Source organism: Lytechinus variegatus, chromosome 9 (genome assembly GCF_018143015.1).
Source record: "Lytechinus variegatus isolate NC3 chromosome 9, Lvar_3.0, whole genome shotgun sequence".
Taxonomy (NCBI): Eukaryota; Metazoa; Echinodermata; class Echinoidea; order Temnopleuroida; family Toxopneustidae; genus Lytechinus; species Lytechinus variegatus.
In genome coordinates this window covers 7,122,793-7,146,154 of record NC_054748.1, presented here as the reverse complement: position 1 = coordinate 7,146,154, position 23,362 = coordinate 7,122,793, and the positions used below count along the sequence as shown (strand labels likewise).

At 36.2% G+C, this 23,362-nt stretch overlaps 1 protein-coding gene across 1 annotated transcript in view; it reads left to right on the top strand.

Annotated features, from left to right (window-relative positions):
- Positions 1–23,362, top strand: part of LOC121421254 — a 46,605-nt gene that overhangs the window by 15,302 nt on the left and 7,941 nt on the right. The window contains exons 4-7 of the mRNA XM_041615916.1: positions 1,124–1,429; positions 1,643–1,881; positions 3,027–3,149; positions 19,697–19,856. Coding sequence (XP_041471850.1) covers positions 1,124–1,429; positions 1,643–1,881; positions 3,027–3,149; positions 19,697–19,856 — 828 coding nt within the window. The remainder of the gene's footprint in view (positions 1–1,123; positions 1,430–1,642; positions 1,882–3,026; positions 3,150–19,696; positions 19,857–23,362) is intronic.

Below are 23,362 nucleotides of genomic sequence, written 5' to 3'. Positions count from 1 at the left end.
AGGTGTTGGTAGATGTTTGAGGTGGATGTCTGGGAGTGGATCTTCGGATACGGTCTATTGGACGTACATTCTAAGGAAGAAAAATAGATTGAAATGGGGAAAATCATTTAATTCGGTTAAATAAATTATGCGAAGGCAACGCTTCGACTATACAGTGCGTCCCAGAAAAAACGAAACCGAGATTTAGCGATCATTTATCATTACTTAATCATAAATAAAATAAACAAATGACCTACCAATTTAAAGCTTAGAATCTCCTCTTTCATCTCATATCACTTAGATCATTTTTCATTCACGCATGAGTGAGCAAATACAATTTGAAGGAAGGATATCAAAAACTCATTTGGCGGGGGGTATCTGGGTTTCAAAAAGAAAACCACATTTTTGAAAAGTTCAATATCTCCTCTTTAATTTGATACCTAAATTACAGAAAATGGTCAAGAAATAACAAAGTTCTAGTCATTTAAAATAAGGCTTGAATTTCAATAATTTCATAAAATGAAGAAGTTCTCCGGGCTGGCTTTCAAACTCACTCGACACTCTGTTTTGTTGACGATCAGCCACGCATTAAATCTTTTGTTCACCATGCGGAAGCTTCTGTAGGAAACCGGTGAAAACACGTTTATCTCATGAAATTATGGAAATACAAGCCTTATTTCAAATGACCAGAACTTTTTTATTTCTTGACCATTTTCTGTAATTGAGGTACCAAATTAAAGAGCAGATATTGAACTTTTCAGAAATGTGGTTTTCTCTTTGAAACCCAGATACCCCCCGCCAAATGAGTTTTTGGTATCCTTTCTTCAAATTGTTTTTGCTCACTCATGCGTGAATAAGAAATAATCTAAGTAATATCAGATGAAAGAGGAGATTCTAAGCTTTAAATTGGTAGGTCATTTGTCTATTCTATTTATGATTAAGTTATGATAAATGATCGTTAAATCTCGGTTTCGTTTATTCTGGGACGCACTGTATAGACAGCGTCCTTGAAAAGTATTGAAGTAGTGAAAATGAAGTGTTTTATTTAATTAATATTATTGATCGTCCTGTATAGCTGGTCGTCTAATCCCTTCTTTTGGTAGACGTTAGTTCAAATAATGATTTGTAATATTTTTTTTAATAGATGATGTCTTGGCTAGTGGAAAGTTCGATGAACGCGGAGGGGAACTGTCAGTCAAGTCCTATGGCTTTATACTTATCATCCCAGAGGGCGCCCTAGAGAAAGATGAACAAATTGATCTACGTGTACTCACCGAAATGCCGGATGGACTCAGACTCCAAAAAAATGAGATGTTTGTTAGCCATGGATTCAAGCTCTGGCCAACAGGTCTTCATTTTAAGAGACCGGTAAAATTGATAATACCACACTGCGCGGTTGTCACTATTCCAAACAAGATTGAGACAGTATTGTATTCCAGGAATCAATCGGGTAATTATGTTTAGTAATGATAATAACATATGATTAATAATATTATTATACCTATTAGATTGGAGATTATACATTCACGTTTCTTAATATTTTCCATTATGATTGTGCAGTGATTTAATTTATTTCATATTTATTTTAATCATGCGCAAATTTCGAGACCACGTTTGGGACTGCCATTTTTTCTATTTCTCTGAATTTGCAATGTTCTCAAAGGTACATTTGAGCGGATTTCTCATTCGGCCAACATGATTTGTTCAGTGCTAAACAAGTGGCTGGAGGTTCTTATCAGCCATTTCTGCGGAGGACACTTTGCCATTATTTGGGATTGTCTATATCCACCTGATTGTGGCATTCTTTTGTCATGCATGTCATTTCTTCCAAGAACGTTGCCTTCATCTCGGAGACCAGTGCTCGAAGTTAGATTTGCCAAGAAGATTCGTGGCCAAACATGGGTAAATGTCATTTATGTCAATGTCATGACGGTATTTCATCTAGCATTAAACACCAATTTTACAGAGATATTAGGTAAAGTGTGAAATTGAAGTTATCATGATGAAATGCGGATTCAGTTCATATCTATGATAATAATAGCTGGATTTATTAAGAGTTTTTTTCCGGAGGATACAAAGCGTTTCTATTATAACCATGGGTTTTAGCTAGGTTGTCATTTAGGTACTAAAGCATTCAAGGAATCTCTTCCTATTCACCTACCCTTGGTTGTGTAGCACAATGTGGGCAAATTTCTTGCTAAATAAAAACACGATATGGCTTGGAATCGAACCCAACGTCCCTCAGATTTAAAGACGAGAGTTAAACCTGTAGACCACCACCCCACACATTAAATTCCAGATGAGCAAAAGGAAACGAAATCACTATTCATAATATAATATGTTAATCAATAATTGATAAACCCATAAATAGTGACATATTCAAGCGGTGGGATTTGCAAGTCGCACATATATTCCGATTTTCCGCTTTCTTTTGTTTTGTATTTTTCTTTGGGGTGCATGCACAAATCGAACCACCTGATTAGGTTTTCTACGATCCGCCATTTTGTTGAGTCAATACCATCTTTGACACGTCAAAATGACAAAAAATCTGTCCATATCGTCTACAAATTGCCACACGCGAATTTTCGAATGTGTGTTTGGTTGTGCATAAGCCCATGTTTATATGATTTCGATTTAAAAATTTACTGAGTTCCTTCCCTTTCTTCAAATATAAATGATTTAGACTGACAGAAAGCAGTAAAAAGATAAGAACAATCTACAAGATCTAAGCGTACCGTCATTGAATTTACGAATTGGCATAGACCTAGGCTGGTTTCCTAGACACGATATAGAGATAATTACCTTAAAGTGATGATGTTTTGCAGATGCCCTAAAACTTTGGGCTTCGAAAGAAACCTAATCAATCATAATATGTCTGGAAATGCACTTTATCCTCAAATGTATGTAACATTTTGTTTGCAATTTGATTTTTTACAACATTTGAAATGACGCGTAGATATACATTTCAGAGGATTTGTGTCAAAGACTTGCACTTTACGACTATATTCAAGACTAAGATAAAACAAATGTGTCTCTCTTTTTTATAGAAAGATATCCACGCTTTAGATGTCAGATTCCAACCTGTGAAGAGTGATGACGACGAAATTATTTTCCGACGTAAAAAAATTACTGTATCATGCAGTCTAAATGGGAACAGTATCAATCCTGAAGTAAGTACAATGCAGCTGAATGAAAACCTACAACAATCTAAGGTTTAAAAGGAGGATTTTATATCAAGCAATTGCATCGTGCATAATGAAGGGGTATGCATAAGCCAAAACAGACATGTCCTGGCAATCTTGTATGTATTAAAAGCTGCCCCACCACTTACTGGAGCAAGTGGGTCGATTGTCTGCCATTAAATATTCAAAGATGCAGAAAAAGAGAAACTATACAGTGTGTCCCACAAAAAACGAAACCGAGATTTATCGATGATTTATCATAACTTATTTACAAATACAATAGACAAATGACCTACCATTGTAAATGGTAAATTCCTCATTCACGCATGAGTGAGCAAAAACAACTTGAAGAGGGGATACCAAAAAGTCACTTGGCGGGCTGTATCTTGGTTTCAAAGAGAAAACCAGTTTTAAAAAGTTCAATATCTGCTCTTTAATTGGATACCTCAATAACAGAAAATGGTCAAGAAATAACAAAGTTATGGTCATTTGAAATAAGGCTTGAATTTCAATAATTTCATAAAATGAAGAGGTTTTACAGGCTAGCTTTCAAACTCACTCGACAATCCGTTTTGTTAACGATCAGCCATGCATTAAGTCTTTTGTTAACCATGCGATAGCTTCTGTGGGAAACCAGTGAAAACCGTTTATTTAATGAAATTTTGGAAATACAAACATTTTATCGAGGAAACATAGTTTTTTTTTACTTCTTGATCATTTTTTTTTACTTCCTGACCATTTTTTTTTTATTAAGGTATCAAATAAAAGAGCAGATATATTGAACCTTTCAGGCATGTGCGTTTCTTTTGGAAATTCAGATACCCCCGCCAAATTAATTTTTGGTATCCTTTCTTCAAATCGTTTTTGCTCACTCATGCGTGAATGAGGAATAATCTAAGTAATATCAGATGAAGGAATATATTCTAAGCTTTACATTGGTAGGTCATTTGTCTATTGTATTTGTGATTAAACTATGATAAATCATCGCTTAATCTCGGTTTCTTTTTTTATGGGACGCACTGTATAGTCCGGCAGCCAAGGAGATTTATTCAACCGAAAGCCGGACAAGCAAATGACCCATAGCTGAACGGCATGAACCCTGAAGCTTACAAAAATGCATTGCTGCCGGGTTTTATCAGTGGTCTTCTCGCCTAAATGACGTAATCTATGACGTCACTACAAAATGGCCCTATTTCACCATTTTTAAGACATTCTACACATAGCATGAAGTCAACGGCGAATATCTCAGCTAAACCATGATTCTACTTCGTAAGCCTAATTGTTCGGAATCACGTATGGGTTGCACACTTGCTACCGATCAAAATGCCACAAATTTAAAGCAACAAAAGGTTGCCATTCATATGCAAATAAGCACAGCAAGCACGCTCATTCACCAGTGTATTTCTGTGTGCCGATCTACGCCATGCTGCATGATGACGTACCTCTCTCGGCAACTCTCCGATTTACTTAACGGGCCCTGCCCTTCGCTAGATCCGGAGCCATCCGCCTCCCAACCACTGGCTGGCGGCCAAGCAGCTAAGGAGGGGAAGAAGAAGGGCAAGCATGCTCCGTGTACAATAATCAGATCGCCCCCGGACGCTGGTCTATTGACCCCCGGGAGACCTCGCGGCAGCCCCCGGACGCTGCACCTATGGGTGCCCTTGAGGCGAAGATGGACGTCGGCAATAAGCCCAGCATGTTGGAGATAGAACGCTTTATCGACATTATAGTCGACTGTTCTGTCCCTCTTCTCAACCACCTCTACAACCACCAACCAGCAGGGAGATGATGTGGACGACGTCATCGAATGGCTTGTCTCTCAGCAGCCCTCCACTCATGACCAGGCTGGCCCACGTGTATTGGGACAGTACTTGGATTTTAGACCACAAACTCCAAAAGACCCAGTCAATCTAACTCAAGGCGATAACTGCGCTTGCCCGCGCTGCGGATGGCCATCTCGACCCAGATAAGGCCCCCTCCATCGATCCACGGCAAACTAGCAAGCTGCTACTGGACGGCATTGTCCTTTTAGGGGCGGCAAGCCTCGACCTGAGCTTGAGGCGTCGTGAGCTCATCAAGCCGGAGCTTGATATTGCTTTTCGCTCACTATGCACTGATAAGGTGGGTTCCTCAATCTCTAGCCTGCTGTTCGGGGACAATCTTCCCCAGAGATGCAAGGAATTAAAGGAAATACATCGGCTGGGCTTTGGTGTACATGCTCCCCTTCAAAACCGCAGGAGGTTTGCACGCCCCACTCGACAGGCTACCAGACCCTACCAGGTAGAGGGGTAACAAATCAGGGTACTAATGGATAATTTGTTTTTCATTTCCGTTCAGCGTACAGCGGAAACAGAAATCAGCATCGTGGTTCGGTCTTTGAAAACAGAAAATGAAATCACAGCGAGAAAAAACGTGCTGTGATTTCGTTTTTGTTGATCAAAAACAGAATATTGAAATCAGAAACGCTTTTGGGCTCTTTCTGGTTTCTTAATTTATATTTGTGTTTTCATGTATCAAAAACAAAATCAGAACACGCTTTCCGATCTGTGATTTGTGTTTTTATGTATCAAAAACAAAATCAGAACACGCTTTCCGCTTTGTGATTCCGTTTGGAAAAACGCGAAGAGCGAAGAAGAAATCAGAGACTCGCTTTCCACTTCCTGCTTTGTGATTTTGTTGTTCGCACAGCCAACAGCCACATCGAAATAGGTTTTCGCTCGTCTCTGAGCAGACTTGTCCTTTCCTTCAAGTATATTAAAGAGCGCCCTCTACGTGTTCGATCATATAAAGTGCGTCCCACAAAAAACGAAACCGAGATTTAACGATGATATATCATAACTTAATCACAAATATAATAGACAAATGACCTACCATTTTAAAGCTTAGAATCTCCTCTTTCATCTGAAATTACTTAAATTATTTCTCATTCACGCATGAGTGAGCAAAAATAATTTGAAAAGGGGATTCCAAAAAGTCACTTGAAGGGCCGGATCTGGGTTTTAAAAAAACCCACATTGTTAAAAAGTTCAATATCTGCTCTTTAATTTGATACCTCAATACAGAAAATGGACAAGGAATAACAAAGTTCTGGTTATTTGAATTAAGGCTTGAATTTCAATAATTTCATAAAATGAAGAGGTTTTACAGGCTCGCGTTCAAACTCACTCGACGCTCCGTTTTGTTGAAGATCAGCCATGCATTAACTCTTTTGTTACCGCGCGATAGCTTCTGTGGGAAACTGGTGAAAATACGTTTATTTTCTGAAATTATGCAAATACAAGCATTGTTTCGAGGGATCATAACTTGTTTACTTCTTGACAATTTTTTGTGATTGTGGTATCAAATGAAAAAGCAGATATTAAACTTTTCATTCATGTGACTTTCTTTTTGAAATTTAGATACCCCCGCCGAATGAGTTTTTGGCATCCTTTCTTTGAATTTTTTTGCTCACTCATGCGTGGATGAGGAATAATCTAAGTTGTACCAGATGAAAGAGGAGATTCTAAGCTTTATGTTGGTAGGTCATTTGTCTATTTTATTTATGATTAAATTATGATAGATCATCACTAAATCTTGGTTTCGTTTTTTCTGCACACGTGAATATCTTCTCCCCGGATCTTCTCTCATAAATCTTACTAGTAGTATTTCAATAACTTACAGGTTTCTTTACAGATGTTTTTTTTGTGATACAACAATCAAGAAATGGTGAATAATTTGTTTGATTTTGGGTTGTACTGTTTTGAACTGTTTTTTCCAATTCAACATATATATTAAGTATGTACATAAATGTAAGAGAAAAGAATATATATCTGATTTTGATTTTATTTGATTTATTGTTCTCTTCTGCATCCATAACATTCGTATAATACATTTTTCATAACATAATAAACATAACATGTTAGTATTTTTGGCATGAATTATAAATAAAGAGTACTAAAAAGATAATTCCAGACGAAAATTGTTAACTATATGATATTCACAATTTGCAGCAGAAGCATTGTCATCATAAGCAGATTGCTTGAAAAAATGACAATCCCAAACTTATACTAATTGAATTAATACATTTATAAAGCAGAATGAGCATATATTTTCAAATAGCTGAGGGTGACGGTGATATGATGATGACGTTGATGATGATGATGAAGGCTATGGAGATGATGATGGTCATTATGAAGATATTGGTAATGACTAAATCAAAGGAGGAATAAATTCACGATAAAAAGGATACGACGCAGAAATTTTACTTCAAGTATTCTGATAATAACACAGATTTAACGTTTGCCTTAAATAAATGAAGAGACGAACATTTTATTTCTTAACCCGAGAGGGCGTCAACAAGAAAGGCCTAAGTAAGTACGGTTAACCGACAGGGGTTATAATATATGTTTCACCCCTCAATATCATAAAAATAGAAAAGTTATGCAAGTTTCTTTTCCGTGATAAAATAGAGCAATAATATAGGTATTTAATGAATGCAATAATTTCAAAATTGATTCATTGCCCTTGTCTGAGATCAACCAATCATACACTATACCTTTAAACTTTCAAAATATATTGTTCAAGTAGTGCAAAAGAGACTTGCAAAATTTCACGAACAAAAATTATTGTTTACATATGCAAATTTCGTCATGAAAATTGCATATCATTAGTTTAGGAGATTTCTTGCTTAAAAAAATGTTGAAAATCGATTTAAAAATGTTTTTTTCTTTTTTATTGTACTTTCTTTGAAAGATTTCATGTAAAACATAATATCGTTCTCTTTATCTATATATCTAATTTTAAAAAATATATGCAATTACTTTCGGACACCTTAGAGCATAGATCCACAAGAGCCTGTAGAAGGTACCCCTTCTACCTTATCTGTTGCTTGACTATTAAGATATTAACATATAATATTTCTTGATTTATTTAGGGCCTCAAATATAAGCACGGGATGCTTTTACAGAAGTCCTGGCTCATCCATGCGTATTTATTTACTTTGTAACTTCTTGTTTGTTTTATTACGCCAAATAAATTTAATTGAATATCGTGCTTTTCGGAGCCCCCAATAAGGCAAAATGTTGTTTTGGTAATGCAGTTTTTCCTTTAAATCACTTATACATAGTAGAAACGCTTTTTGCCTCAATGGGGGCTCCAAAATAGCATATTTTCCCATGAATAGGTAAAATACGTAAGAGGGGTAGGTAGCTTTGGCAGTACCCAAAGGGGGTAGGCTTTCCTGTACCAGCCCCTCTTTATATGTAGCAGATAGAAGAAACTCTACTCTTATGTCTCCATGTAGTTTAAAAACAAGAAAAGTGGCTTTACTAATCAATCGATTGGGGCTTGAAAATGGCATATTTTCCCATGAAAATGTACAATGTGGAAAAGGGGTGGGTGATTTTAGCGACCCCCTAAGGGGCATGCTTCAATATGCCAGCACTTCTTTATAATATCAGATAGAAGCAACTAAACTCTTTCGCCTCCATATAGTTTCAAAACAATAAAAGTGACTTTTTACATAGCAGAAACACTTTTTGCTTCAATGTGGGCTCGAAAATGGCATACTTTCCCATAAATAGGTAAAATAAAAAAGGTGAGTTCGACAGCACCCTGAGGGTGTAGTCTTCGCTGTGCCAGCACTTCCCTATATGTAGCAGATACTCTTTAATCTCCAAGTGGTTTGAAACAATAAAAGTGCCTCGACTGCAAAGCAGAAACGTCTTTTCTCTTCAACGGGGCTCCAAAAATAGCGGATTTTCCAAGAAATGGGCAAAATACGTAAAGGGGATGGGGGACTTCGGCGGTCCTGTGAAGGGGGTGGGGTAGGCTTTGCTGTACCATCACTTCTTTATAATGTAGCTGATAGAGAAAAGCCTACTGTTTTGTCTCCAAGTGATTTTAATAAAATAAGAGTTGTTTTTCTACAAAGAGGAAACACCATCTTGCCACATTGGGGGCTCCAAAAAGCACGATATTTTATAGTCAAGCTACTCATAACGAAAAGGCACCTTCCCAGGCTCTTGCGGGTGTGACTAAGACAGAGAAGTTGCTTGTTGGTGTCATTTAATCGCAATATCGAGTATTACATGGTTTTTGCCCTTTAACTAAGCAAATTAAGACATTCATATATATATATATATAATAATCAAAATAAATGAAGAATAGTCAAAGAATGCTCAAATATTTCACTTTAACTAGTTTCGTCTTTAATTCTTCAGAAAGTCTTTCTGAAGAATTAAAGACGAAACTAGTTAAAGTGAAATATTTGAGCATTCTTTGACTATTCTTCATTTATTTTGATTATTATTTACTTTCCGTGACGGGGGACATACTTCGTTATTTCATCGTATATATATATATATATATATATATATATATATATATATATATATATATATACTGTCATAAAGCGTTACAGTATTCTCGTTATAATATAGCCTCTTTCGTGTCGAACGCTGATATTTTGCAATAGTTGTTGATGTTAATGATTGAAAAGATAGATATCAATGCACATGCAAATTTTGGACCAAAAGCATGACAATTTCGGGATAAATTTCCATTTATTTCAAAATATATTAGCCAGACTGTCCAGAAAACGATTTCTACCGATTTCTACTTTCAGAATCATAGTGAAATACGTATTCATTTAAGATTGTCCCATTGGCACACTCTGTGCAAAAAAAATATATAAATAATAAATTTTCATTTTAAAAAATCCAAGAGAGCCGCCAAAGATATCAATTTTGTACCCCATGGGACACGATCTCGCAAAGGGAACATCAAAATTCATTAAATACACAGGCAATACAAAAACGTTGATTGAAAATATATTATGATGGTGCACATTAACTCCCATTTCCGACTCGACTACAATAATGCAGTCATACATCGTATAGGTTCGTTGTTGAAAACTAGGCTGAAAACGTAGCCTACAGAGTGCACAGCGGGGAATCAATCTTTGCTGAAATCATTTATTTATCAGCAGAGACATAATGAAGATGAAAATATGTTGTTTGGAAGATTTAACAACAGGCAAAATGCAGGATACATCCATAAAGTAGGCGTATCGTTCGCACACCTCAGCTATATTCAATTCAATGAATTTATTTTCTCTTTCAATCTTTTTACATTTACCAAAATTTTTTTTTTTAAATTTACGAAAAAAAATTGCGGAATAACAGTAGTAATATGTTGACACAATTCAAATGTCGCACTGAACGATATAGATCAAGTCCAATTCCTTTCCTTGTGTCAATTCTGAATGAAAATAAAATGAACTGAATAGTAATACAGAGGGGTCCGTTGACTATAAAACACAATGTCTGTATTGTCCTCGATTGAGCCACCTCCTCCTTTTGAAGATTCTGCTAAATTGTATTTATATTTATGTCATTTGTTTGCATTTTATTAACTGAACATGTTAAATATAAAAGTCAATGTTTACAACTATTTTACTTACTTTAGACCCCCTGGACAGTTAATAATATATACATACATCCAACAATTCTCGATCCTTTTAATGTACTCACTAACTCACCCATAAATTGGACCTTCATTTAAAAAAAAATAATCCATTTAAGTACGAGTTAACCCATCAAATGGACATGTATATTGTATTACCAGTTGTGAGAATTATGTTTTCTATTCGCAATTGTCTGCCTCCCTCGCTTTATCTTCTTATACCTTGTATAGCTCTGACTACCTTTTTTTCTTATTTATTTGATTCACCCGCTCTCTCACACTTTCTCATACACTCCATCTTGTTTCATCTCCCCCTCTCCTATTATTTTTCTCCCGACTCTCTTTCACGATCATTCGTTTGTTTTCCCCTCTCAATTTATTTCTCTTTTGTAAGTGCTTATTCTACTTGTACTTCTTAATAGTTAATTGTAATACATATTTGAAATTTGTTACAGGCCACCTATTGTGTAAACATTGTTACTTCAATTCAGAATTTCTGCTATTGTAATAATGTTTTGTATTTTAATCATTTTATCCAGTACTTTGTAAATCATTTTGTATCTGTTTGCTCGAAATAAATACCATTATTATTACAATGCTATTTCAATTATACATATTTACAAAATATAACATTTATATCATTTCTATAATACAATAAAACTATGAAATCAAAAGAGGAGACCAACTGAAAAGCAGAGATTGTAGGGTGAAGGCCCCTTTCATAAGTGTATTTTATGAATAAAAAATAAGATTAAATAAAGAAATAAACAATATATATATATATATAATGAATAAAAAATAAACAAAAATAAAAATAAACAAATGATGATAATAATTATGATTAAGTATACAGTGTATACAGAAATCACGAAACGATTAAACATATATACAAAGAGAAATTAATAAAAACACATTTACATATTAAGTTCTAAATTACATTACTTAAAAAAGGGCGATAATCTAATATGAATTCAGAAGATTTTTTTTAAGTTTTCCTTTGAAATTTTGTATTGAATTACATTGTATAATATCCTTTGAAAAGGAATTCCATAATTTTGGACCAGTAAAAACAAATGCCTTCTGTGCAAACGATGTTCTATTCAGAGGTAAATTAAAGGAACTCGCCTGGCGAGTGAAGTGCTTATTAATTGTATCATTTTTTAGAAACATATTATTAAAAGGTAACGTTTATTGTTTATCGATAAACTTGTACATTAACTGCCCGAGTTGTAAAGAATATAAATCTTTAACGTCTTGGTGTGAGACACTAAGTACAAATGATGTTACAAATTCTTACAGTAAATGGTACACTGCTTTTAGGAAAATTCTTGATAAACACGCTCCCCTAAAACGCAGGCGCATTAGGAAGAAAGGTGCTCCTTGGATGAATGATGAAATTAAAATGCTCATGAGAGAAAGGGACAAACATAAAGCAAAAGCTCGAGTAACTAAACTACAGAGTGATTGGAATACGTATAAAGCATCTCGAAACCATGTAACAACTGTTATTCGCAAATATAAGAGAGAATATGTTACTGAAACAATTTTGAAAAATAAAGGTGAACCCTCAGAAATTTGGAAACTCTTACGAACTCTGACGGCAAAGTCCAATCAGTCAAATGTAATAAATTGCATTCAATGCGGAAACACTGAATATGTTAATCATAAAGATATTGCAAATGTTATGAATAATTCATTTGTGGACGTATCTAAAAACTTAAAACTTGCTAATTCGCTCACAAAAGGCAATGCCATTCAGTATCTCGATAAAACGGAGACTGTCTTTTCTTTTGTAGTGACAATTTCTGAGTTTGTTTTAGGATATCAAAGAAGCCTGAAATACGTTTATCTCGTTTATGTGATACTGTGTAAAAAAAAGAATCAAAAGCAATTTAGCTTTTTTTAGTTGGACGCAAAGAAATATCCACCTGTTAATTTTAAAGACAGTATTTCCCGAACAGCAGGTGAATTTTCAAAAGAAAGCATTTCCTTTTACGTGTTGAACCCTAAGAGACACGAACTTAGTAATAATATGTAAATAATGTTTTTCTTGGTTACGAAAAATGACCAATTAGATCTCGCCCTGTAAGGGCGTTTCGTGCGTTCTTAATTGACGATACGGGACTCTTAAAAAAAAGCCCGGTTGCTGATACTTCAGTAGAGTCGTCAGTGTTCAATTTTGGTTACATCTTTCTCTATGGGGATTTGAACCAATATCTCCCCGAGATCGTCGGCTTAGCTCCCAACAGCGTACCTCACCGATGCTGTCTGGGCTGGTCTTTTTGTAGAGGAGAAATGGACTCCTGTTATAGCTGACTTTTTACCTACGTCTTTTTCCTGATATTTATCGGGTTCCACTGAGACCCTCACCATTGACGAGTTTTGATATCGACGATTCATCTCGTTTCCACTCTCCGATGTACATGGCAGGCCTATAGCTACGTATTTCATCATTCCAAGTTCAGGTCGCACAACTCAATTCGCCAAGTAGACACCAACTTTTGTAGACAAGTTAACTTCTCAACGCTTTGGCCTAGTTTGGAGTTTATATCCTATTTTGTCACTTATCAATTACTCTGTTTTAAACTGATAGAGATCCTATACATTTCTTTGAATATTCGACATAACTTGTACTGTCTTCAGTTTATTGGATAAACCATACAGGCATTTCTTTGAGTTGTAAACACTCTGTAAAATTGTCATAGAAAGCATTGGAATCATTTTAATTATAAATTGAAGTCATGGAACCGTAATTATTTTGTCAAGTGCTTATTTTTCTTGAATGATCACGTATAGCTAAAAAGTTGGGATGTTTGAGTCGCCGTGCTTGTTGTTGCTTGTTTAGTTTTTTCCCCTTTTTTTCCTAGTCTGATTGATTGGTGTGTTTGATTTGTCTTTGCTTTTAGAAAGAAACAGCATTTTCTCCACCAAATCCTCCAAAATACAAATCACTGATCGTGACATCATTAAGTCTTTTGACACCATTCCTAAACACAAAGCAACAGGATTAGACGAACTCCCGACTTGTATCTTAAAGACTGCTTACCTTACATTGTTAAGCCGCTGTGTCACATCATGAACTTATATCTTGCCGAGGGTAAGATTCCAGACGACTGGAAATCAGCCCGTGTGACTCCTATCTTTAAAGGTGATAATGTTAAGGATCCGCTAAACTATAGACCGATCTCTATTCTCCCTGTTTTATCAAAAATTCTTGAAAAACTAGTATTCAAACAGATATATAAATATTTTCAAGAAAATAACCTATTTACAGATATGCAATTCGGTTTTCGTCCGAAGTTCTCTACCTCTCTTGCGCTCTTAACAATTACCGAAAATATTCGAGCTAGCTTAGATAAAGGTCTTGTGGTCGGAATGGTTACCTTAGATTTAAAGAAAGCGTTCGATATGGTTCCCCATGACGTCATCATCGATAAAATGCGTATGTATGGATTTGATGATCAAAGTTTGGCCTGGGTAAAAGACTATCTTCATATGCGTAAGCAGGTAACTGTTATCAATGGGAATTATTCTGAGTCCCGTTCGGTTATTTGTGGAGTACCTCAAGGAAGTATCCTTGGTCCGATGTTTTTTATAATGTATTTGAATGATATACCAAAGTTGTTCGGCACAGTACATTATCACTATATGCCGATGATACATGCCTTTATTTTGCTTGCAATGACCCAGTCGAACTTGAGCGTAAAATCAATGAAGATTTGAATAATATTGCCAATTGGCTACGTTGCAATGAGTTATTATTGAATACAAGCAAGTGTGAATACATGATCATTTCGTCAAAACGCAAGCAACGTCAGTTTACCAATGTTCAGATTAAGATAAATAATTTTCCTATTAATTGTATGCACAAATGTAAATATCTCGGCGTGGTACTAAATGAATATATGACGTGGAATGACCAAATTGATAAGATGAAAAGCAAAATTACTTCAAGTCTATACAATTTAAAAACGCGTGAGACCATATATATATCTCAAGATACTGCTATGTCATTGTATAAATGTCTTATTTTACCCCACTTTGACTATTGTTCATATATTTGGAGAAATGCAGGAAAAAACTCAAATTAACAGTCTATTATGTCATTTTCAATTACTGAAATAAATCATATAAAAGTAGGGATATAGATAAAGAAAACGATGTTATGCTTGACAGGAAATATATCAAAGAAAGAGCACTAAAAAAAAAATAAATTTCTGAATCGATTTCGACAGTTTTTGATGCAAGAAATCTCCCAAACTAATGTATGCAAATTTCATGACGTAATTTGCATATGTAAACAATAATTTCTGTTCGTAAAATTTTGCATGCTTCTTTTGCACTACTTGAACAAAATATTCCGAAAGTTTCATACAAAACAATCACGGTTTGGCTGAGATACTAGCCCTTGACTTCATGCTATGTGTAGAATGTCAAAAACATTGTGAAATAGGGCCATTTTGTAGTGACGTCATATATTACGTCATTTCGGCGGGGAGACCACGAATAAAGCTCGGCAGCAATGCAGGGTCCATGCCATCCAGCTATGGGGTCATTGCTTGTCCGGCTTTCGGTTGAATAAATTTCCTGGGCTGCCGGACTAATGTTTATTCGAAGTATGGGTGTTGTTGCCAAAGGAGGGGAAAATGCTCTATAGATCAATGCGGTTTAGCTACCTATGGAAGCTTATTCATAGATTAACGAAATATATCTGGATTTGATATTGGAGGGCTTCCAGGGGCCTGTTGCAGAATTATGTTTTTGTGCAACTAAAAGGGAAAAAAATCAAGCACGAGACCCTTATACGCGCATTTCATTGGTTGAAAGTCGGTTTACGCTTAATGTTTTGATTAATTTGTATCTGCTGATCACAACTCTTACTGCTACAGGCTCCGGGACAAGCGAAAATATTGCCCATTACTAAAATGCTTCCATACATACACAATAAAAAGCAAAAGCAAAAAAAAATGGAATGACCACTCACATGACTGTTATCATTGACCAACCGTTTGACACTTCTTAAGTACAGGATCCCAGATTAGACAGTGCAGCATTTTTAGTAAACTAAGTCACCAGCAGATCTAAGGTTTTATTCAATTGTATTGGTTTACGCAAAGACATTTTGCGTATACGCGTGATAAATGCACTGATGGTCTCCGGGAGATTACACAGTACCATGAGGCATATTTTCTGTATGCTCTAAATGCTTGCACACTCAGGTGTAATCAAACTGCCCTCGGCATCATACTAGTCTGCTATGCAGACTCTGAATGGCTCGTATCGCTGATGCTGGTTTGCGACCCGGGGAGGGGGGGGGGGAGTTAAATACATTGCTGTACACACGCGTGACCAAAAACACGTTTAAATTGGCGTTTCTCAGTTTTGGACGCGGTCCGCGCGTGGACTCGTTAAGGGTATCAAAAACGCCGATTTTCAAGAAAAATGGTGGTTTTGAAAGACTTGTCGATGGTTAATCGCGGGGTTAAACGTATTTAGGATATGTTTTTTCCCCAAAGTTTTTTTGTAAAAACTAGACGAACGTCTTTAGGGTGTGTTTCCCCCCCCCCCCCTCAAGCTTTTTCCCCGAGGTCAGATTTTGGGGACAACTTTTTTAGGGGGTTATTTTGCACACAGAGAAAAACTCGTTTAGGGGGGTGTTTGGAAATTCCTTGGTCACGCGTGTGTACAGCAAAATATTTGATTGCCTACTGTTACACCCACAAATGTAATAATCGCCAACAAATGTAATAACGCCCACAAATGTAATAACACTTTACCCACAAATGTAATAATACTTTACCCACAAATGTAATAATTTTTGATCGCCCACAAATGTAATAACACTTTACCCACAAATGTAATAACACTTTACCCACAAATGTAATAATGCACTTTACCCACAAATGTAATAATGACTTTACCCACAAATGTAATAAATTTGAAGTGATTTTTGGCGAATTCGTTCTAAACTAATATCCTATAGTAATGCGTTCAAAGAGCACAAAAGTTCGAAGTCTTTTTTCCAGACCCGGTTAATGAAATATTACAGTACAAGTCCAAGTCTTTTTCCAGACCCGGTTTTTCAAAATTATAATATACGTCCAAAGTCTTTTTACCAGACCCGGTTGTTTCAAAATTATAATATACGTCCAAAGTCTTTTTTCCAGACCCGGTTAATTCAAAAATTATAGTGCAAGTCCAAAGTCTTTTTTTTCAGACCCGGTCGTTTCAAAAGTTATAATATACGTCGGTGAGGGCTAAAGACAACACTCTAAGCCCAAGCATTTTAAGTGGGTTTAATTTTGAAGATTCACTGTTAGAAAATTTGTCCTTAAAAAAAAGAAGTTCCTGCAGCAGAGTCTCGAGAACACCTGTAATCTTACCAAATTGCGTAATATTACAGGAAATTGGTATTGGGTGTATGGAACCTTACAAATTTCCTTTAATAAAACACCCTTTTCTCCTTTTTAAACAGACCTGATCTGTTAAATTGCAAAAAAAATCCTGTTTTATGAATTTACAGAATGATTCTGTGATTGCTCTTTGCAAAATAGTCTTTCTTTTTTTCTGTAAAATCAGGGTAATTTTAACAGTGTTGGTCTCAGCTGTCATTTTTTTTTTCAATATTTCTTTATCTTTTAAATAACCGGGTCCAGACGAAAGACTAAGCATAATACTCGTGTTATTCCACAAGAATAAGAATATGAGTCTTTTGTTTTTAGGATTGTTTAAATCATTTTTAAATCACCGGGTCTGGAATAAAGACAACGCTCTAAACGTGTGCTTTTCTACATGCATGGTCTTAATTTCGAGGATTGTTGGTTCTTAGATTCGTTGTTGGGGGTTGAGTTTTATTGATTTTTTATTCCTGAAATAATTGTGTCTGGAGGAAAGTCGAATATTTGTAATTTTTTTTTAAATTTTCAAATAGTAATCAAGTCTGGAGAAAGGATGTCTGCTTTACCCACGCGTTAGTAGGGGTAGTAGTATTATCTAAAAAAAGACATATTTTTACTGGGTGAAACTTTGGAAATTTGGTCTTAGATTTGAAGTTTTTCAGTTACTTTTTTTTAATAGCCGGGTCTGGAGGAAAGAGTACGTTTTAAAACTCGTGTTATTCCACGAGAATAAGAATATAAGGTCTTATGTTAGAAGATTTTTTTTCGTAACTGTTTTAGGTCTGGAATAAAGACAACACTCTAAACCTCTTTTAAAACAGGTTAGGTTGAAGGTTTGTTTGGTCTTAGACTTTGATTTTTTTTAATTCTTACTATTAGCGGTTTTTTTTTAGAAAAAAATGGTCGGGCTGAAAGACTACGCTATATCCAGCATTAATAAGATTATGGGGTCTTTATACTGTTTTTAAACTGTTATTCATAATGTTTAAATAACAGGTAACCGGGTCTGGAGAAAAGACTACGCTTGATTCTCAATTTACTCTCAGTGCATATATTCACAATATACACCGTATAAGTTGAAACAACAACAAAGACATTAATTCCACCAGTTTTAATTAACTGGGTCTGGAGAAAAGGCTAAGCTCGATTCCCATTTTTTTCCACAGGAATATCATTATCGTATCTTAGTTTGGACTTATATTATAAATTTTGAAATAACTGGGTCTGGAAAGACTTTGGACTTATTAAAATTCTTGAAACAACCGGGTCTGGAAAAAAGACTTTGGATTTATATTATAATTTTTGAAACAACCGGGTCTGGAAAAAAGACTTTGGACTTATATCACAATTTTTTAAACAACCGGGTCTGGAAAAAAGACTTTGGACTTTTATTATATTTTTTTAAACAACCGGGTCTGGAAAAAAGACTTTGGATTTATATTATAATTTTTGAAACAACCGGGTCTGGAAAAAAGACTTTGGACTTCTACTTTGATGTTTTATTAACCCGGTCTAAAAAAAGACTTTGCACTTTTGTGCTATATGAACGCATTACTATAGGATTTTAGTTTAGAACGGATTCGCCAAAAATCCCTTCAAATTTATTACATTTGTGGGTAAAGTCATTATTACATTTGTGGGCGATCAAAAATTATTACATTTGTCGGTAAAGTGTTATTACATTTGTTGGTAAAATGTTATTAAATTTGTGGGCGTTATTACATATGTGGGTGCAACACCCCTCCCCCCCCCCCCCCCCGGGTTTGCGAAGCAAACCATCCTGAAAGGGCGAGCGAAGCGAGCCATCTTCAGCCATAGTAGACCTAGTCTGCTATGCAGACTCTTTGAATCAGCTGTGGTACACACACTGCAGATGTGGGTCTACATTTGTAGATTAGCGTTATACGCCGATGCATCAGATGGAATTTTTGGGGCAAGGACATTTCCTATATAGATCAATTATGATAAAATAACTTTGCGGCCTTACCTCATTTCGCGTTGACATTTAAAGTCGGGCGATTTTCCAAAAAGTTATACATGTATTCACTTTTTTGACCCGATTTTAACAACAGAAAATGAACAAGTTTGATTTTGTAAAGTAAATAACCCTGCAGGAGTCGTATTTATATTTTGTATAAACATTTTATAATCTTCGTGATTCTTGCTCCATTAGGAATCATCAAGCGAGCTGCATCGATTGCGAGGTGTTGTGGGTCATTGGATTTTTTTCCCGTACTTTGAACTACAAGGTCTAGCGTTCGAATCCCACCGTATTACTCGCGTCCTTTTGTATGCACAGCGTTTGTCTACATTTGCCAGTTTTTCGCATGTTCATAAGTTAGGAATGACTTTAGGAATGACAAGTAATCCTTGTGGAAATGATATTCACCATCAAATTCTTATTGGTGATTATTTAGCTCCTAAGAAATGATCTCCAGTCGTTCTTAACTTAAGAACAACTATATAAAACACCTAACAGGTAGTAAATGGGTACCCGTAGGAAGAAATTCCTGCCCTATCATAATGTGCATTGCTCAGAAACATATTATTATCAAGCGCTCTCTAAATGTTGCGTATTGTTACCATTATCTTGCATTACGAACTCTAATAGAGTAATAGTTGCATTATGTGTATTCTTGTTGCATTGTACGGTCAATAAAAGATAAATCAAACATTTCCCTATTTCTTCTTCAGGCAATTCATTACGAAGACTTACAGAGCCATCTGAAGAAGACCGTCTACTTTGTTCTAGATCTTAATAAAAACCATGATACCCTTGTTACCCTTAACTTGGATCAAGATAAGGATTCAGATCGGAGAGAGACAATCAGTTTCAACACATACTTCCAAGATGGTAAAGTACAGTATGAATACGCAAAATCACTATAGCATATTCGGGCGATCTGCTATAATGATTTTTTTTTATTACGGACACCTTTTTCGACAGACACAAACACGCACGTAATCCCACACACCATGTTCATAAGAGCGCTAAAAGCATTTTACCTTTGACATGCGAAATGCTATTGCATGGAATTTACCGCCCTTTCACATGATAAAAAAAGTTGTAATTCATAAAAGATTCCAGTGAAAAATATGGCTAATGACGAATTTTTAGCACGTGAAACCAAACTAGTACATAATGAGAATCACAAATAACGAAAATTACAAACCACTCAAACCCATGCTAGCATGTCGGTAGCAGTCATATGTGTTAAAACGACACGGTTGTTTTGTTTCCTTTAAAAGGTCAACCGCAAACAAATTGCAATATATTTTGTTACCGCAATGCATACCCAGTGAGCAAAATATATGGGACCCATATGGGTTACTTGTGGGCTTATCTGGGCTAAAAATGTGGGCCCCATATGGGTTGCCCATGTGGGCTATGTATGGGCCCATCTGGGCCCCATGTGTTTTTTGCACCGTACACCCCGTCTGGGGCCCATATGGGCCAGGGTTTTGCGTGGGGTAAATATGGGCAGGCCCACATCGTACCCATGTAAACCATATGGGGCCCAAATGGGCCCCACTTTGCCAATCTGGGACCCATATGTACACCCTATGTGGGGCCCATTTGGGCCAAGTGGGTTTAGTGTGGGTTGAATATGGGCAGGCCCACATTGCTCCTATATGGGCCCCATATGGGTTGCCCCATATGAAAACAATACTGTGTTTAATCAATTAAAAAAAATCATTAATTTGTGTCATTAAGGTGACTTTACAACCCAATACTCTAATCCTTATCATATCCTATAATCCTACATTCTAACCCTAAATCCTAATCCTATCCTAATCCTATCCTACACCTAACCACTGAATCTTGTTATTGACTTCTATATATACAGCGAGTTTGCTATACTTGACAAGCAATGGTTAATAATTATTTTCAATATTTAACCTTGAAAATTTTGTCCTCAAATTAAATGTTTCGATTTTTTAATTTCATAGTAATAAATTACATTCTTTTCTGAAACTTTTTATGGTGAAATCCTTGCATAAACATAAACATTTCAATTGTTGAAGCTGTTTTAGCTAAAATGTTGGTCATTTACTGTTGTAATGAATATTCATGACTGCAGTCAAGATCGATCGATCAAGTGCTATGCCCATCTCCAGCCCAGCTGATATTCATCTGGACATACATATGGGCCCAGATATATCCCACATGGGTCCCACATAATTTAGCCCATCTGGGTCCCACTTGGAAATGCCCATCTCCAGCCCAGATGATATTCATCTGGTACATATTGTTGTGTTGGGGTTGGATCTTATGCACTTTTGCTTTCAACCAGACTAAATGAGACGAAGCAATGCAAAGCCTATACAGTTCATATATACATTTATTGAAGATGATAAGTTGATGATGACAAATACAAATACATGAGTAAGTCTGATGGTGACTATACTCTCTAAACTCCAATCTCTAATCTATCTGTATGCTGGAACAATCTGTAAAGTAATCTGCATTCTCTTACCAATCTGCATTTTGTAATAATCTATAACCAATCTCTACTCTGATTTGGGTTCAGAAGTGAACCCCTTATATATTGGTCTGGTATAGACTCTTTACAACCAAACAGGTGTTGGTCAACCTTGGACGCTTGACCAAAACAATCTGTACGTCATAACTTTACTCTGAATTGGGGGAGTTGACCTATTAGGGAGAACATGAAATGTAGTGAATAAGAAACCCATAAAATGTGTGTGCGTCAGAAGTTTAGCTGGAAGAAGAATGAGTAATACTTTCTAATGAAAGTTGGAGCTGGTATATTTCCTGTAGAAGTATTGATTAAGTATCGATCATACTTGATATTATATTGAATATGTGAGATATGTCGTATCATCACATAACAATAAGGACCCAGATATAACCCAGATGGGCCCCACATATTTTAGCCCACCTGGGTCCCACTTGGAAATGCCCATCTCTAGCCCAGATGATATTCATCTGGTACATATGGGCCCAGATACATCCCAGATGGGTCCCATATATGTTTGCCCATCTGGGTCCCACTTGGAAATGCCCATCTCCAGCCCAGATGATATTAATCTGGGACATATGGGCCCAGATATAACCCAGATGGGTCCCACATATTTTAGCCCATCTGGGTCCCACTTGGAAATGCCCATCTCCAGCCAAGATGATATTCATCTGGTACATATGGGCCTAGATTTAACCCAGATGGGTCCCACATATTTTAGCCCATCTGGGTCTCACTTGGAAATGCCCATCTCCAGCCCAGATGATATTCATCTGGTACATATGGGCCCAGATATAACCCTGATGGGCCCAATATATATGGGCCCCATGTGGACCTACCCACTTCTAGCCCATATGGTTTCCATACGGGCCATATGGGTCCCAGATAACCCACATTGGACCCCAGATAACCCACATTGGACCCATATAGGGCCCAGATATTTTGCTATCTGGGTAATTATGCCACTTCGCCCATATAGATACCACATGGGGCCCATATGGTTTTATTATCTGGGTTCTAGGTGGGGAAACCCATATGGGCCCCATATGGGTTTTATATGTTTCTATCTGGGCTCGGTCGACCCTGAAATAAGACCACATCGCCCATATAGATACCACATGGGGCCCATATGGTTTTTATTATCTGGGTTCTAGGTGGGACAAACCATATGGGCCACATATGGGTTTTACATGGTACACATTGGCCCCAGTAGGCCCACATGATCCCCATATGGGCCCTAGATACTTTGTTATCTGGATAGGTCAATGACTTTAAGGTCAACGACCTCGAAATATCAAAAAATGTATTGTTTCCATCACTAATTCATGATAAATACGGTCATGATGGAAACAAAATTATTTGATACTGACTTTCAAGATACAATGATAATCTAGAAAGCATTTTTTTGTGTGTCATGAATTTCGACCTTTGATCCTGGAGAACTGGCAAAGGTCAATAACCTTAGCACTTTCTAATATTGGCACTTGACACTACTGATTTAGGATAAACAGGCCTCTCGTGTAGATATTACAATATAATTTATTTCAGCACAATGCATTCCAATGAAGTCCCCCAAATCACATAAAAAGTCCAGAAAAATCCAAGTGGTGGAAAGATGTCCTATTTGCAGAAATCCAAAATGGCGGCGATCGTGAGAAGCGTTCATGATTATTGGTTATCATTGATTATTATTGTACAAACACCGGTGTAATCATAACACTTTTACAAATCAAAGCCTTAAACAGTGATCATAATTATATCCCGTCATATACTTCATTTTAGAATTAGGATATAAGTCAAATTTGACGTCTGCTGACCTCTACAGGTCAATGACCTTAAGGTCAACAAACTCTATCGGAATTTCAATGTTTTTCAT